This window comes from Diceros bicornis, chromosome 5 (genome assembly GCF_020826845.1).
Source record: "Diceros bicornis minor isolate mBicDic1 chromosome 5, mDicBic1.mat.cur, whole genome shotgun sequence".
NCBI lineage: Eukaryota > Metazoa > Chordata > Mammalia > Perissodactyla > Rhinocerotidae > Diceros > Diceros bicornis.
The window spans coordinates 41,539,444-41,557,803 of record NC_080744.1 but is presented as its reverse complement, the minus strand read 5'-3'; the positions used below and the strand labels follow the sequence as shown (position 1 = coordinate 41,557,803).

At 40.2% G+C, this 18,360-nt stretch overlaps 2 protein-coding genes across 3 annotated transcripts in view; one reads left to right on the top strand and one right to left on the bottom strand.

The window, feature by feature from the left end:
* Positions 1–18,360, bottom strand: part of GOLM2 (golgi membrane protein 2) — a 117,208-nt gene that overhangs the window by 75,452 nt on the left and 23,396 nt on the right. The window lies entirely within an intron of this gene.
* Positions 9,251–10,086, top strand: LOC131405245 (ubiquitin-conjugating enzyme E2 E1-like). The gene is made up of 3 exons (XM_058540340.1): positions 9,251–9,335; positions 9,436–9,473; positions 9,581–10,086. Exons 1-3 carry the CDS (start codon positions 9,251–9,253, stop codon positions 10,013–10,015), a joined length of 558 nt encoding a protein of 185 aa, XP_058396323.1. The 3' UTR covers positions 10,016–10,086.

Genomic DNA, 18,360 nt, shown 5'->3' with positions numbered 1-18,360 from the left:
GAGTTCTTACTACTGCATGATTGGAAAAAAGATACTTCACTTTACCACTGATGGGGTTCAGGGTAGGCCACCCCAAAATATGCCACTTTGGCATATTGATTATTTTAAATTAAAGTTACTTAAGAAACAGCCAGTGCAAGAAGGACACTCTGACCCTCCTCTCTGTACCCCTGAAAGCAGGAAATAAATTCCCACTTTATAATACCCTTCCCACTCCAGGAAGTAGAGAGACATCCTTATCGCCAGAGATACAGAATTCAGGGTCAAGAAGGCTATATAAACAAAATGTGCTTAGTTTCTTCACTGATTAGTACCCAAGCCTAAATTTCTTCGTCTTGTCAGTTCTTTACAAATTTATTATTTCTTTGTCTAAAAGGTATAAAAGCTGCCTGCTTTGGTCACTTCTTTGAGCTTTCATATTTCTATGAGCTCCCATACATATGTAAGTAAATTTGTTTTTCTCCTGTTAATCTGTCTTGTATCAATTTAATTATTAGGCCAGCCAAAGAACCTGAAAGGGTAGAGGAAAAATTTTTTCCTCCCCACCACCACATATATATACTCTCTGTTGAACTGGCAATGCTATAGGAGTATTTTCTTTTTTTTTCAAGTATATTCCAAACAGGTAACAGCACATACACTCTAAGAACTATTACTTAATCCTGATTTTATAAAGGCATTCTCATTGTCTGGCTTCATAGGTTCCTTTTTGGTTGCTTTCAGACTTTTCCCAAAATACCCTTATTTAAAATATTCAAGAAAGAGTGACGTCAGCATCAGGGCGGAGTGAGCTTTCCCATGAACTCTTCCCCCGATAAGATACAACAAAAGGAACAGTCACAGACCAACAACGGAATCCCAGACAGTGAAAAGCTAGATTGGAAAGATCCACACTGCCCCACATCTGAGAGTAGAATGTGCTGGGTCCCCAGAGGAAGTGGGGAGAGGTAAGGAGAACTCCTCTCCCTCCCCATCAGATCAGCAATCCCAGTCTGCGAGGCTCCCAGAGAGGGGGGAGGGGCGGCCCTCGGTGGGGAAACCATAGCTCTTCTGGCTCTCTCAGCCAGTGGGAAACTCCCACACAGAGGACTCAGAAGAGCCACAGGGCTACCATCAACATCTGAGCACCCCAGAGAGCGGATAACGAGGGGCTAACGAGAAGCCCCCCATGCCAGGGACCCAGAGGGCAAGAGAGAGAGCCCCCCCCCCCACAAACCGGACCCTGCAGCTCAACCAACCAGACCAGACCAAGCGATCTGCGGCAGACCAGACCAAGCGATCCATGGCAGACCAGACCAAGGCAGACCAGACCAAGCAATCCGCGGCAGACCAGATCAAGAGACTCAACCCGTGGATCGCAGCAGGGAGAAAAAAAAGGAAAAAAACTGCGGATCGCAGCAGAAAAACTGCGGCAGAGCGCAGGGGGCTTAGACTACACAGCCCTTTACCACCACACAGTGGTGGCAGGTGGAAATTGCAACCAGAGATTTCCAGGATGAGGAAAAACAAAGCCAACACAGGAACCACAATGCAAAGATATATGAAATCACCAGACCAGAAGCAAAATGACAAGCACCCAAAAACCAACCCCGAAGACACAGAAATCCATAATCTAAACGACAGAGATTTCAAAATAGCTATCATAAAAACACTCAACGAAATACGAGACAACACAAACAATTCAATGAGTTTAGGAGTTTCTTCACAAAAGAGATTGAAATCATAAAGAAAAACCAATCAGTGCTGACGGAGATGAAGAACACAATGGAGGACATAAAGGAGAATCTGGAATATTTAAAGAACAGAGCTGACAATATGGAGGAAAGAATTAGCATTTTAGAGGATAGGAATACAGATATGCTCCAGATGGAAGAGGAGAAAGAACTAAGACTAAAAAGAAATGAAGAAAGACTCCAAGAAATATCTGACTCTATTAGGAAATGTAACATAAGAATTATAGGTATTCCTGAGGGAGAAGAGAGGGAAAGAGGAACAGAGAGCCTATTCAAGGAAATAATAGCTGAGAATTTCCCAAATCTGGGGAAGGAGCAGGAAATACCAGTAAGCGAAGCCAACAGGTCACCTAAATATATTAACAGACGAAGGCCCTCTCCACGACACCTAGTGGTAAGGTTAGCCAGAGTCAATGACAAAGAAACAATATTAAGGGCAGCTAGACAAAAACAAAAAATAACGTACAAAGGAACTCCCATCAGGCTCTCAGCGGATTTCTCAACAGAAACTTTACAGGCTAGGAGAGACTGGAATGATATATTCAAAATACTAAAAGGCAAAAACTTTCAGCCAAGAATGCTCTATCCAGCAAAAATATCCTTCAAATATGATGGAGAAATAGTAACTCTCCCAGATAAACAAAAGCTAAGGGAGTTCATGGCCACGAGACCCCCACTACAAGAAATACTCAAGAAGGCCCTCAGGCCTGAAAAAAAGAAGAGAAAGGGAATACAAAGCTTGGAGCAAGGAGAAAAATAGGTAGATAAACTCAGAAAAATAGTAGATCTTTACCAGAATAGGTTAGCAACCACTTAAATACTAAAATCAAAGATCAAAGGAAGGAACTCACCAAAAAGAAATTTAACCTCATCACTGTAAACACACAGTCACAACACAAGATAGAATAAGGTATAACAAGAATGACTTAGAAGGGGAAGACGAAAGTGATTGAATTGACTTAGTATAAGGAAATAGGAGGCCATCAGATAATGGACTATATCATACACAAGATTTTTTACCCAAACCTCAAGGTAACCACTAAACAAATAATCAAAACAAAACCACATATGATGAACAAAGAGAAAACTAGAAGAGTCATAAGACAGAACAACCAAACTGAATTGGCAGTTCGAAACAAATGGGACAAGAAACAAATGAAACGCAAAAGAACCAGAAAATAGGTGACAAAACAGCAACATTAAGCCCTCATATATCAATAATTACCCTAAACATAAATGGATTGAACTCTCCAATCAAAAGATACAGAGTGGGGGCCGGCCCGGTGGCGCAAGCGGTTAAGTGCACGCGCTCCGCTGCGGCGGCCCGGGGTTCGCTGGTTCGGATCCCGGGCGCGCACCGACGCACTGCTTGGCAAGCCATGCTGTGGCGGCGTCCCATATAAAGTGGAAGAAGATGGGCACAGATGTTAGCCCAGGGCCGTCTTCCTCAGCAAAAAAAGAGGAGGATTGGCGGATGTTAGCACAGGGCTGATCTCCTCACAAAAAAAAAAAAAAAAAAAAAGATACAGAGTGGTAGGATGGATTAAAAAGCAAGACCCAACAATATGCTGCCTTCAGGAAACACATCTTAGCACTAAAGACAAGCACAGGCTCAGAGTGAAAGGATGGAAGACAATACTCCAAGCTAATGGCAAACAAAAGAAAGCAGGTGTTGCTATACTCATATCAGACAAAGTAGACTTGAAGATAAAACAGGTTAAGAAGGACAAAGAAGGGAAATATATAATGATAAAAGGGACACTCCACCAAGAAGACATATCACTTATAAATATATATGCACTCAACATAGGAGCACCAATGTACATAAAGCAACTATTAACAAACCTGAAAGGAGACATTAACAACAACACAATAATAGTAGGGGATCTTAACACCCCACTTACATCAATGGATAGATCATCCAGACAAAAAGTCAATAAAGAAATAGTAGACTTAAATGAAAAACTGGACGAGATGGACCTAGTAGACCTACTAGGAGCTACAGAGCACTCCATCCAAAAACAGCTGACTCCACATTCTTCTCAAGCACGCATGGAACATTCTCTAGGATAGACCATATGTTGGGAAACAAAGCAAGCCTCAATAAATTTAAGAAGATTGAAATCATAACAAGTATCTTTTCAGACCATATGGCTATGAAACTGGAAATGAACCATGAAAAAAAAACTGGGAAAGTGACAAAAATGTGGAGATTAAACAACATGCTACTGAACAACCAATGGATCATTGATGAAATTAAAGGAGAAATCAAAAACTATCTGGAAACAAATGAAAAGGATAATATGCCATATCAAACCATATGGGATGCAGCAAAAGCGGTCCTGAGAGGGAAACTCATAGCGATACAAGCCCACCTTAACAAACAAGAAAAAGCCCTAATAGGCAACCTTAAATTACACCTAACAGAACTAGAAAAAGAAGAACAAACGAAGCCAAAAGTCAGCAGAAGGAGAGAAATAATAAAAATCAGAGCAGAAATAAATTAAATTGAGACCAAAAAAACAGTAGAAAGGATTAATGAAACAAAGAGTTGGTTCTTTGAGAAGATAAACAAAATCGACAAACCCTTAGCCAGGCTTACTAAGAAAAAAAGAGAAAAGGCTCAAGTAAATAAAATTAGAAATGAAAGAGGAGAAATTACAACGGATACCATGGAAATACAGAGGATTATAAGAGAATGCTATGAGAAATTATATGCCAACAAACTTGACAATCTAGAAGAAATGGATAAATTCTTACTTAGACTCATACAACCTCCCAAAACTGAACCAAGAAGAAATGGAGAATCTGAATAGACCAATCACAAGTAAAGAGATTGAAATAGTAATCAAAAACCTCCCAAAAAATAAAAGTCCAGGACCAGATGGCTTCTCTGGTGAATTTTACCAAACATTCAAAGAAGATTTAATACCCATCCTTCTCAAACTATTCCAAAAAATAGAGGAAGATGGAACACTTCCTAAATCATTCTACGAGGCCAACATCACCCTGATACCAAAGCCAGACAAAGACAATACAAAGAAAGAATATTACAGGCCAATATCGCTGATGAACATTGACGCAAAAATCCTCAACAAAATATTGGCAAACCGAATACAACAATACATTAAAAAGATCATACACCATGATCAAGTGGGATTTATACCAGAGACGCAGGGATGGTTCAACATCCGCAAATCAATCAACGTGATACATAACATCAACAAAACAAAGAAGAAAAACCACACGATCATCTCAATAGACGCAGAGAAGGCATTTGACAAGATACAACATCCATTTATGATAAAAACTCTCAACAAAATGGGTATAGAAGGAAAGTACCTCAACATAATAAAGGCTATTTATGACAAACCCACAGCCAACATCATACTCAACGGGGAAAGACTGAAAGCCATTCCCCTGAGAACAGGAACGAGGCAGGGCTGCCCACTCTCACCACTCCTGTTCCACATAGTACTGGAGGTTTTGGCCAGAGCAATTAGGCAAGAAAAAGGAATAAAAGGAATCCAAATAGGTAACGAAGAAGTGAAACTCTCACTATTTGCAAATGACATGATTGTATATATAGAAAACCCTAAAGAATCTGTTGGAAAACTATTAGAAACAATCAACAACTACAGCAAAGTTGCAGGGTACAAAATCAATCTACAAAAATCAGTTGCATTTCTATATGCTAATAATGAACTAACAGAAAGAGAGCTCAAAAAGATAATACCATTTACAATTGCATCAAAAAGAATAAAATACCTAGGAATAAGTCTTACCAAGGAGGTGAAGGACCTATACAATGAGAACTACAAGACATTATTGAAAGAAATCCATCATGACATAAAGAAATGGAAAGATATCCCATGCATGTGGATTGGAAGAATAAACATAGTTAAAATGTCTATATTACCTAAAGCAATCTACAGATTCAATGCAATCCCAATCAGAATCCCAAGGACATTCTTCACAGAAATAGAAAAAAGAATACTAAAATTTATATGGGGCAACAAAAGACCCCGAATAGCTAAACAAATCCTAAGAAAAAAGAACAAAGCAGGAGGCATCACAATCCCTGACTTCAAAACATACTACAAAGCAATAGTAATCAAAACAGCATGGTACTAGTACAAAAACAGACACACAGATCAATGGAACAGAATTGAAAGCCCAGAAATAAAACCACACATACACGGACAGCTGATTTTCGACAAAGGTGCTAAGAACATACAATGGAGAAAGGAAAGTCTCTTCAATAAATGGTGTTGGGAAAACTGGACAGCCACATGCAAAAGAATGAAAGTGGACCATCTGCTATTGCCATTCACAAAAATTAACTCAAAATGGATCAAAGACCTGAAGGTGAGACCTGAAACTATAAAACTCATAGAAGAAAATATAGGCAACACACTACTTGACATTGGTTATAAAGGAATCTTTTCGGATGACATGCCTACCCAGACCAGGGAAACTAAAGAAAAAATAAACAAGTGGGACTTTATCAGACTAAAGAGCTTCTATAAGACAAATGAAACCAGAATCAAGATGAACAGGCAACCCACCAGCTGGGAGAGAATATCTGTAAAACATACATCTGACAAGGGGTTGATCTCCATAATATATAAAGAACTCACCCACTGAACAACAAAAAAACAAACAACCCGATCAAGAAATGGGCAGAGGAAACAAACAGACACTTCTCCAAAGAAGATATACAGATGGCCAATAGGCACATGAAAAGATGTTCAACATCACTAATCATCAGGGAAATGCAAATCAAAACAACACTAAGATATCACCTCACGCCCGTTAGAATGGCTATAATCACCAAGACAAAAAACAACAAGTGTTGGAGAGGATGTGGAGAAACAGGAACCCTCATACACAGCTGGTGGGAATGCAAACTGGTGCAGCCTCTGTGGAAAACGGTATGGAGAGTCCTCAAAGACTTAAAAATGGAGATGCCCTACGACCCAGCCATCCCATTACTGGGAATCTATCCAACGAACCTGAAATCAACAATCCAAAGAGGCTTATGCACCCCTATGTTCATTGCAGCATTATTCACCATAGCCAAGAAGTGGAAGCAACCTAAGTGTCCCTCGACTGACGATTGGATTAAGAAAATGTGGTATATGTATACAATGGAATACTACTCAGCCATAAAAAAAGACAAAATCGTCCCATTTGCAACAACATGGATAGGCCTGGAATGTATTACGTTAAGTGAAATAAGCCAGAAAGAGAAAGACAAACACTGTATGATCTCACTCATATGTGGAATATAAACCAACACATGGACAGAGAAAACTGTACTATGGTTACCAGGGGCAGTGGGGGTGGGGGGTGGGCACAAGGGGTGAAGGGAGTCATATACATGGTGATGGACAAACAAAAATGCACAACCCAAAATTTCACAATGTTAAAAACCATTAAAACATCAATAAAAAAATAAAATAAAAATAAAAATATGCAAGAAAGATACCAATTAATTATTTTCTCTTTCAAATTTATTTGGGGATGAGAGATAGGTGTGTGTAGATAGCTAGATAGACAGACACACAGACACACATACATTCACAAACACAGCCTCCATCCCCTTGCCTAATTTACATCTACGGTCAGATAGACTCCAACCCAGATCCTTCAAAAATCCTCCAAATAGGGCCGGCCCCATGGCTTGGCAGTTAAGTGCACGCGCTCTGCTGCTGGTGGCTCGGGTTCCGATCCTGGGCACGCACCAAGGCACCGCTTCTCCGGCCATGCTGAGGCCGAGTCCCACATACAGCAACTAGAAGGATATGCAGCTATGACATACAACTATCTACTGGGGCTTTGGGGGGAAAAAATAAATAAATAAAATCTTTAAAAAAAAAAAAATCCTCCAAATATCTTGCCTGGCTCCAGAGTCTACTGAGAAGGGCCTCACATTCAGTCCTTTCAAAAACAAAACATTTTTTTTTATCACACGCAGTCCTATTTCCAATAAGAACGTCACCTTATTTCTTTTCTATGCCCAAGGTTTATCAGAAATGAGAATCCACAAGAACAGGAACAGTGTCTCTCATTCATCCCCGTGTGTCCATCATCTGGCATACTGCCTGACACCAATAAACACTCAATAAATTTTTGCTGAATGACTCCCTAGACTTATATGTTCCACACCCTTTGTACTACATACTCTCCTACCTTAAGTTGTACTTTATTCATATTTGTATAATTCTAATTACCCTTCAAGACTTCTTCTGAACTCCCTTATTTCCCTGTTATCAACTTCATTGCCTTAGGCTTTACTTTACCTCTCCCCTTTTGTAATACTTGTTTCTCTGGGATTTGGAGTCTATCTATAGTAGGCTGATTATCCATGCTCACTTTGGCCTTTTCCATGTTAATTTCTTTTTTGTTTTTTGCTGAGGAAGATTTGCCTTGAGCTAACATTTGCTGCCAATCTTCCTCTTTTTGTATGTGAGCCACTGCCACAGCATGGCCTCTGACAGAGGAGTGGTGTAGGTCCATGCCTGGGAAGCGAACTCGGGCCACTGAAGCGGAGCGTGACGAACTTAACCACTAGGCCACCAGGGCTGGCCCCATGTTAATCTCTTAAAATGTGCTTACTATCCTTCCTGAGATCTCTTCTTTTTTTTCTCTCTTCTGAGGCCTATGTTATCTCTTTTTTTCAGTAAGAATTATCTTCTCCTGATATTTTCCTATTGCACTTCTTGCTCATCCCCAGTTACTTCATCTATTTTCCTCTAATCTTTCTTCCTCCAATATCTAAAACTTAAATTTTATATTTCTACCACCTCCATCTGAAGCTCTTTTAATGCTTTCCCCATCCCACATGGCTACTCTGAATTAATTTCGGCAGCTGTTACCAGCTCAGTTGCTCTGCTTCTCTTTCCACTCTGGGACCTTGAAAATGGCTCAGCTGTGCATGCTTCACTTTCATTATGACCTGTTCTTGGGCAATCAGCACAACTATGACCACTGATCCCAAAGGTTAAATATACAATTGGCTTTTTACAGATGTCATTTCTGGCTCCTTTTTCTCCACATCAGAAACATTTTTCCTGATTATATCTCTTACTCAGATGATTTCTAGAGACAATTCTATCTCCTATAACTTAACCGCCAAATCTGGTTGATGCTGAGAATCACCTGGGGACCTTTAAGAAATATATATTCTTGCCTCCCCCACCCCACTCCGGTGTGATTCAGCAGTCTGGGGATGGGCCCAGGAATCTTTTTTCAAAAAGTGCAAGTGATTCTGATAAGCAGCCAAGTTTAGCGATTACTCACCTATAGTATGTCTTTGGCTGGCACCTATATCACCTGGATCAAAATGGAATATCACTAAATAATAACTAATGGGTATTAAATGCTTATATTGTGCCAAGTCTTGTGCTAAGTGCTTTACAAGTATTATTGCATTTAATCCTCACAACCACCCTATGAGGTAGGCAAAATTATTTTCTCCTTTTCACAGATGAAGAAACTGTGCCCTATATCATATGCCTACAGGAGATTCTGGATATTTTCCCAAGCAGTCCCAGACCAGAGTCTGTGCTCCTGACCTGTGTGCATATACTAGATCAGGTAGGTGATTAACCTTTTTTTCTTACTACTCTTACCCTGCACACATATTATTGAGTCAATATTCCAAACACAACTGTAACTTTTACTTGATCTGTTCAAGAATTAGTCTCTCTTCCGGCAGCCCGCGACGGCGGGCCGGTAGGCCAGGGCCCGAGGGGCCTCGCGGGGAGCGGCCATGTTGGCTTCATGACTGAGGACGCGGGGCGGCCTGGGGGGCCCCCTGCCGGGGGTGGGCGTGAGGACAGCCGAGGATTCAGAAGGAACTGGCAGACATCACTTTAGACCCTCCACCCAACTGCAGTGCTGGTCCCAAAGGTGATAACATCTATGAATGGAGATCAACCATTCTAGGGCCTCCAGGATCAGTGTATGAGGGTGGTGTATTCTTCCTTGATATCACTTTTACACCAGAATATCCTTTCAAGCCTCCAAAGGTTACATTTCTGACAAGAATCTATCACTGTAATATTAACAGTCAAGGAGTTATTTGCTTGGACATATTGAAAGATAATTGGAGTCCAGCACTAACCATTTCTAAAGTCCTCCTTTCCATCTGCTCACTTCTTACAGATTGTAATCCTGCCGATCCCTTGGTAGGAAGTATTGCCACTCAGTACATGACCAACAGAGGAGAACATGACAGAATGGCCAGACAGTGGACCAAGAGATACGCTACATAAATTGGGTTTTCACAATTCTTACCTTATTTGTCTGTCACAGAGAGAGCTGCTTATGATTTTGAAGTGGTGGGGGAGGGTGGGAGTTGGTAAAGAGTAGGGTATTTCTATAACATATGATTCAGTCTTATTTCCTAAGATTTTGTTGTAACTTAAGGTATCTTGCTACAGTAGACAGAATTGGTAATAGTACCTTTTAAAACTGTCATTAGTTCTGCAATATTAGCTGAAATGTAGTACAGAGAATAGACATTTGGGTTCAGTTGCTTGTAGTCTGTAAATTTAAAACAGCTTAATTTTGTACAGGTTACACACATGGCCGTTTATGTAAAGTCCTTCTAAGACTACACACTTTTTTGTTTTTGTTTTTGTTTTTTTTTTTTTTTTTTTTGTGAGGAGGTCAGCCCTGAGCTAACATCCGCCAATCCTCCTCTTTTTTTGCTGAGGAAGACGGCCCTGGGCTAACATCGGTGCCCATCTTCCTCCACTTTATATGGGACGCCGCCACAGCATGGCTTACCAAGCAGTACTTCGGTGCGCGCCCGGGATCCGAACCAGCGAACCCCGGGCCGCCGCAGCGGAGCGCGCGCACTTAACTGCTTGCGCCACCGGGCCGGCCCCCACACTTTTTTGTTTTAAGGAATTGGAATTTGTTTTCCCTTCTTGGAAGGGAACATTGATATTTAACAGTTTTTTAGAGACTGTCATCTCATTTATATAAAATGGACACATGGCTATAAGACACCCTATAAGAAATGAGTAGTTATGTATTTTATTTTATATGCCAATCTACTTTATTGTGAAAAGGTTAGAGGTTTAAATCAGGACTTGGAAAACCTGTAGTAAAATACCTTAAGCTGTTAACTGTAAGGCGTGGAATAGGAGTTGCTCAGTGGATTGGTTATATGTTGTGGACTACTTAAGTCTGCATTTGTTACTGTGCTAATAAACAATATCAAAACAAGCACCTAAAAAAAAAAAAGAATTAGTCTCTCTTGAAGCCAGTTTTAGTTTAAGCTATACCCAGTTACATTTTTAAAGAGAATAAGCAAGGTCTTTGGTCTTGGTTGGCTATAATGAATCACCACAAAGTTTTTTATTCACCCATTCATTTTTATTCAATCAGTCATTTATACAGCATTTACTGAGTATCTACTACGTGCTGGGCCTGGGGATACAAAGTATTTGGTCTTGGTCTGTTAAGAAGAATCATAAAGAATCACTGCAAAGTTTGTTTATTCATTCAATCTGTCAGCCAGTCACAAGGAAAATATTTATTGAACACCTACTACATGAAAGACACTGTAAAAGGCCTAGAAATACAGCAATATACAAGGAACAGGAGGGAGATTTGTGTAAAGGACACACATTTTGGAGTCATCAACATAAGTTTTCTAAGTGAATATGATTACTTAGGAAGAGAGTAGAATGAGAAGAGAAAAGGATCTCAGACAGAAAACTATGAACTATAACACTTAACGATGAATAGAGGCAAAGCCAGCAAAGGAGACTAAGAAGTAAACTGAGAGAGAGAAGAAAAACAGGCGAGTCTGGTGTCATGGAAGCCAAGAGCACAGAGTGCCGGGTAAAAAGATGCTGAGATATTAGGAGTAGAAAGAGAAAATGCAGAAGTGAAAAAAGACAATTCTCTCTTCAAGAAATTTGACTCGAAAGGGGAAGAAAGAGTCAAGTATTTTTTAAGTCCTGAGGAGCATGTATTAGACAGAGAGATTGACTATAAGAGGGAGACTGGATTAATAATGGTACAAGGTCTTTGAAAAGGTGGAGAAGTTTGGATCCAGAGAACAGGTAGAGAGGCTTGTCCTGGGGAAAGGATGAAACTTTTTTATTCTAATAAGGAGGAAAGACATATAGGTAGAGATGTAGGTATGCCTGCAGATTTGCTCATGAAGTCGTATCAGTTCCTGTCCAATTCTTAGTCAAGCAGGAGACAAGATCACCTGTTGAGCTTGCAGAAGAAAGAGAGGAGTTTAAATGGTTGGGGGGAGGTCTGAGGATAGAAGTTTGAAAGTTGTTGGAATGGGTGTGTTAGTTAGAGAAATGTAATTTTTAAGGCACCATTGAAAACTAGTTGGGGTAACATCATAAATTTCTACAAGTACTAATCTGGTTATATGATTTTCTCCAGCTGTGCTTGATATAGCCATGTAAAAGAGAGAATAATGGCAAGAAACTAAACTGAAACAACAGACCACAGAATCTTAGCTGGATAGGGAAGAAAGTAAAGAATAAACAGGACTACAGGAAAGGAAGAAGGAAAAGGATCAGCAGTCCAGATGAAGTTGAAGAACAAATATAGTTTGTACGGCAGTTCTAATCTCTTTTTTCATATACTCTCCCAAGAATGTGCAGGTTTGAAGTTTAGAAACTTTAAATTTCAAGGATTTGAAATTCTACCTCAGGTTCATGTTAAAATGAATTAAAAATCAAGGCCTTTGGCAGTCATTAGTATAGGCAAATATTTCTAGTCTTCATCCCAGGCACTTGGTAGGACTGCCCTTCTCCATTCCTTTGAAGTTGGGTTGAGGGAAGGGCAATGAAATGTGAGCAAAATGACATGAATTGCTTCCAGGCATAAGCAATTATAGGGAGCACAATTCACCACTCTCTCATTCTACCACAGCAACCAGTGTTTCAGATGGTGGCTGCTGAATGAGGAAGATACAGAGCAGTGCCTCCAGTTGACCCACAGAGGGCATGTCGAGTGAATGATAAATTTTAAGCCACATAATGGGATGCAGGTGGAGGACTATGAAAGGGAAGGAGAAAATGAGAGGTGGGTAGGGAAGGCAAAGCAGACTTGCAAGGGAAAGCAAGGCAGACTCAGAATGTATGAGAGTAAGAGTCTCCTCCCCATCTGCCATATCCAACCCTTAAGGTATTTCCACTTGCATGTCTCACTAATCCTTGAAACATAAAAAATCAAAATAGTTTCTCCACATATTAGTAGCCCTTCTCAATTTCCCCATTATCTTCATCATCATCCCTTTGGTTCTCCTGCCTCTTCTCTCTTCTCATCCTATCCACCAGCCCATTAGTACCTACAACTGCATGCATTCACACTCCACACAAGCTATCACAAACTCCTGCCAATTATTCTTTTGCAATTTCTCTCAGACCTGACTCTTAACTCTTTTTATGTTCATGGCAGCCACCTTGATCTATGTGGACTATTCTCATCTAGCTGCACTAGAATATAAGCTCCATAAGAGCAGAGATCTTTTTTGTTTGGTCACCCCTGTATCCAGTGGCACACTGCAGGCACTCAACATTATTATTGAATAAATAAATGAAGAAATCTAATCTACCACTAGTCTTTTCCCACTTTTATCTATTTCCAAACAGTAGCGACAAACACCTTTGCAAAAACTTGTTTTCCATCAAGTCTTTCTTATAGTCACGATCTAAGAGTAGAATACTATTGCCCATAGTGTAGAATCTAAAACTCTTCTACCAAGCATTTAATGCCTTCCATAAGGTGGGCATCACGTTCTCTATCAAGTTATCAGAAAAGGTCTCCTTGACATTGTCAAGCTAGTTTTTTTTGGTTTGGTTTGGTTTTTTTGAGGAAGATTCACCCTGAGCTAACATATGTTGCCAATCCTCCTATTTTGCTTGAGGAAGATTTGCCCTGAGCTAATATCTGTGCCAATCTTCCTCTATTCTGTACGTGGGTGCCCACCCCAGCATGGCTGCCGACTAATGGTGTAGGTCTGCGCCCAGGATGCCAAAGCGGAGCACACCGAACTTAACCACTAGACCATGGGGCCAGCCCCCAGTCAAGCTAGTTTTAACCATATCTAACAATTAAACTACTCTTTCCTATGTCCGTGCATCATCAGCAGAGTGTCCTTCCCTTTTCTTTTCACTACTAGAAACTACTTGCATCCTTTAAAATCAGAACCAAAACTTAAATTGATTCTACATTAGCATGATGTTAATTTTTATAGATAAAAATTTCATTACATTCACTGTCCCCCATTCTTCCAACATGCTCCTAATTTTTTATGCTATTAGGCCCTAGTTACACCTTCCACTTCCAGGTCTCCTCTAATTCAGTCATGTCCCAGCCACCTCCTGCCAAGACTAGCCACCACTGTTGCCAAATCCTGCTTTAGGTCTTAAGGGTACACTTAATTTCTTCCTATGTTAATTTATTCAGCATATATTTATTGAGTACCTATTTTGTGCAAGTCACTGTTCTAAGCACTGGGGATACAGCAAATCACAAAAACAGACAAAAATCCCTGCTCTCCTTGGGAGTGTGGGGGAGCAGCATACAATAAACAAAAGAAATCATACAATAGATTAGAAATTGATAAGTACTGTGGAGAAAATACATTAGAGATGGAGAAGAGGGGGAAGGCCTCAACAAGACGGTGTCATTTGAACAAAGACTTTTAAGAGTGAGAATTACCATGCAGCTATCTGGGGGAAGAGTGACCTAGACAGATGGTACACCAGTGCAAAAGCCCTAACACAGGAGAATGATTGCTATTTCAAGCAGCATCAGGGAGGCCAGTGTGGCATGAATGAAGTGGGCAACAAGAAGGTTAGTAAGAGATGAGGTCAGAGAACTGCAAGGGAAGCAGATGGTATACAGCCTATGGGCCACTGTAAAGACTTAGGCTTTTTCTGCAATTGAGATGGAAGCCTTTGGAGTATCTTGAGCAGATAAGGAATATGATCGAATTGACATTTTAACAAGATGCTATGTTGAAAATGGATTAAAGTATGAGCAAGGACAGAATAAAGGAGGCCAGTTAAGCTATCACCAATAATCTAGGCAAGAGATAAGAGTAATTTAGACCAGGGTGGTAGTAATGGAGGTAGGGAGAAGTGTTTAGATTCTGGATGTATTTTGAAGCTGAGCCAATAGGATTTGATGCTAAACTGGATGTAAGGATGAGTAAGAGAGAGACAGGAATAACTTCAAAGTTTCTGGCCTGAGGAACTGAAAGGAAGGAGTTGCCATTAACTGCGTTGGGGAAGACAGTGAGTAGAAGTTTTGGGGTGGGGGAAAGATCAATGGTTCGGCTTTGGACAGATTAAATCCAAAACAATTTTTGCCATCCAAGAGGAGATGATGAGTAGGGAGCTGGATATCAAGCCTGGAATTCAAGGGAACAGTCTGGGCAAGAGATATAAATTTGAAAATCATCAGTGTACAGATGGTATTTAAAGAGGTGGCATGACAGCTCTCCAAGGCACTGAGTGTAGATAAAGAAAAGGTCCAAGGACTAAGCCTTGGGGCATTCCATTTGAGCCATTTGAGGACGAGCCAGAGAAGGAAAATGAGAAGGAATGGCTAGTGAGGTAGAAGGCAAACTAGATTTCCTAAAAGTCAAAATGAAGAACGTGTTTAGGGGACAGCCTGGTGGCCCAGCAGTTAAGTGCGTGCGCTCCACCTTGCCAGCTCGGAGTTTGCAGGTTCGGATCCGGGCGCGCACTGACACACCACTTGTCAAGCCATGCTGTGGCGGCGTCCCATATAAAGTAGAGGAAGATGGACATGATGTTAGCCCAGGGCCGATGTTCCTCAGCAAAAAAGAAGAGGATTGACATCGGCTGTTAGCTCAGGGCTGATCTTCCTCACAGAAAAAAAAAAAATGAAGAATGTGTTTCAAGGAAGAGGAGGGAGTAATCAACTGTATCAAACGCTGCTCATAAGTGAAGTAAGATGATGACTGAGAATTAACCACTGGATTTAGCAACACTGAAATCATTGGTACCTTGAAAAGGACACTTGGTGGTATGTCAGGGGCAAAAACCTGATTAGAGTGGATTTAAGTGAATGTGGGTTTTTGTTTTTGTTTTGGTGAGGAAGATTAGCCCTGAGCTAACATCTGTTGCCAATCCTCCTCTTTTTGCTGAGGAAGATTCGCCCTGGGCTAACATCGTGCCCATCTTCCTCTGCTTTAAAAAAAAAACATTTTTTTTAAATTTATTTTTTCCCCCAAAGCCCCAGTAGATAGTTGTATGTCATAGTTGCACATCCTTCTAGTTGCCTAGACACGGCCTCAGCATGGCCGGAGAAACGGTGCGTAGGTGCGCACCCGGGATCCGAACCCGACCGCCAGCAGCGGAGCACACGCACTTAACCGCTAAGCCACAGGGCCGGCCCAATCTTCCTCTACTTTATATGTGGCACATCTGCCACAGCACGGCTTGATAAGCGGTGCATAGGTCCGCGCCTGGAATTCGAACCTGCAAACCCCGGGCCACCGAAGCGCAGCATATGAACTTAAGCACTATGCCACCGGGCCAGCCCCTAAGGGAATGTGTTTAAGCTGTTCCCAGCATAGGCTACCAGAGGAACTAACTTTCAACAATAATCTTTCTACCTGCAGAAGGCCAAAATAGGGTTTCAGCTCACTTTCTGTGAAAGTTACCTCAGCTATGATACCTGTTACTTTCAAATAAAAAAGGTGATGGTATAGTTAGCCCTTAGTCTTCTGATACTAATTTTCCCAAAAATAATTGTACTAGAAAGTTCACTTCTGTTTTCAGCGCCTGGAGTGAAATATGTCCTAGACTTTCCAAAGGTTCCAATTTAATATAATTGTGTTCTGTTAATGAAGGGGATTCCTTATATGTGCAATTAAACATGATTTAACTTTTGTGCCACTGTAAAGGTTTTTATATTAAAATTTGTTCTCAAATCAAAAAAAATTCTTTTTCTGCGAGGAGTGGGAAAGAGGAAAAGGAGAGTTTTGTTCAACAGGTATAGAGTTTCAGTCTTGCAAGATGAAAAAGTTCTAGAGATCTGTTGTACAACAATATGCATATAGCTAACATTATTGTGCACTTAAAAATGGTTAAGATGGTAAATTTATTTATGTGGGGTTTTTTTACCACAATTTTTAAAAAAATTCTTTTCCAGGCATCATGTCCTGATTTTCAATTTGGAAAATATGAACACTAGGATACTAGGATGTTAACTCAAATAAATCTCTAATTCAAGGCATTCCAGGCACCATAACAACACGGTGTAAACGTTTTTGTATTGGGGAGGGGCACCATTTAAGGAAGTAAAATCCATTAAGAAACTTTCCCCACTAAGCTGTAAAACAGTCTCCTCCTTTCTTCTAGTTAAGGTAAGAGATACCATATGGCATTAGGGCAGCAGCATAAGCTATAAGAATGGGTCATTTATAAGTAGAATATGTATAATATATACTACCTTTCAGAATTTGGTATGGAAATTTTATATATCCATATTCTTCAGTCATATGATCTTCCAAGTTTTTTCCACTTTTAGTTGGTTCTCTAGTAACTGCTCTTTCATCCCTTGCTTTTAGTTGTTCTTCTCTGGACCTTTCTTAAACTTACATCATGTAATCAATACTGAACAAAGGCAAGGAAAGACTGTGATTATGTAGTGGCCCAAGAGCATAGTACTTAAAAGAACAGGCTCTAAGGTTAAATTGCCTGGGTCTGAATTTTGAATCCATGACTTACTAGCTCCATTACCTTGGACATACTGCTTAACTTTTCTGTGCTTTAGTTTCCTCATCTGTAAAATGAGAATATTATCTGCCTCACAGGGTTGTAAAAAGGATTACATCTAAGATAAACAACATGCTTACAACAGTGCCTGGCACACAGTAACTGCTTAATAAATGTCAGCTATTATTATTATGTAAAAGGGTAGAATATCTTCTATACTGTCCCCCGTACCTACCTTGCTGTCCCCAAAATTCAGCCTTTTTGGCTAAAACAATACATTGGGAATTTCACAGAATTTCCCAATGTATTACTCTATTCCCAAATGCTTTTTTGATAGCTTATAGCTAATTATCCCATAAGTAAGTACATTTTGAATTATTTTCTCCTAAATGCTTCCACTGAAGCTTCGACGTTTTTCCCCAATGCATAATGATCTTTCTGTGGTTAATCCCCTTCAAGTTTGCCATCTGTACATTGTGCACTTTTTCTAAATCGTTCATTAAAAATGTTAAATATGACCAGTCCCAAAACTGATCTCTTGTTCTTCACTATTTATAATTCTCCATCCAAGAAAGTAACCATGGTATAGTGGAAACACTACTGGATTAGAAATCTGAAGACCTAGGTTTTAGTTCCAACATCAGGTACTAGAGATCAGAGGCAAATCATTTTCAAAAGCTTTAGTTTTCTCATCTAGAAAATGGGAATTGCAAGCCCCATCTACTTTACAGTTTAGTTATAAATCAAATTAACCAGGCTTTCAAATCTATTATTCTCTATTCTTGCTGCTATTGTTTTAAATTTAGGCCCATAGTTCTTGCCTAAACTTCTGCAGTAACCTATTTCCCAACTGATCTTGGCTTCAATTTCTTTTCTTT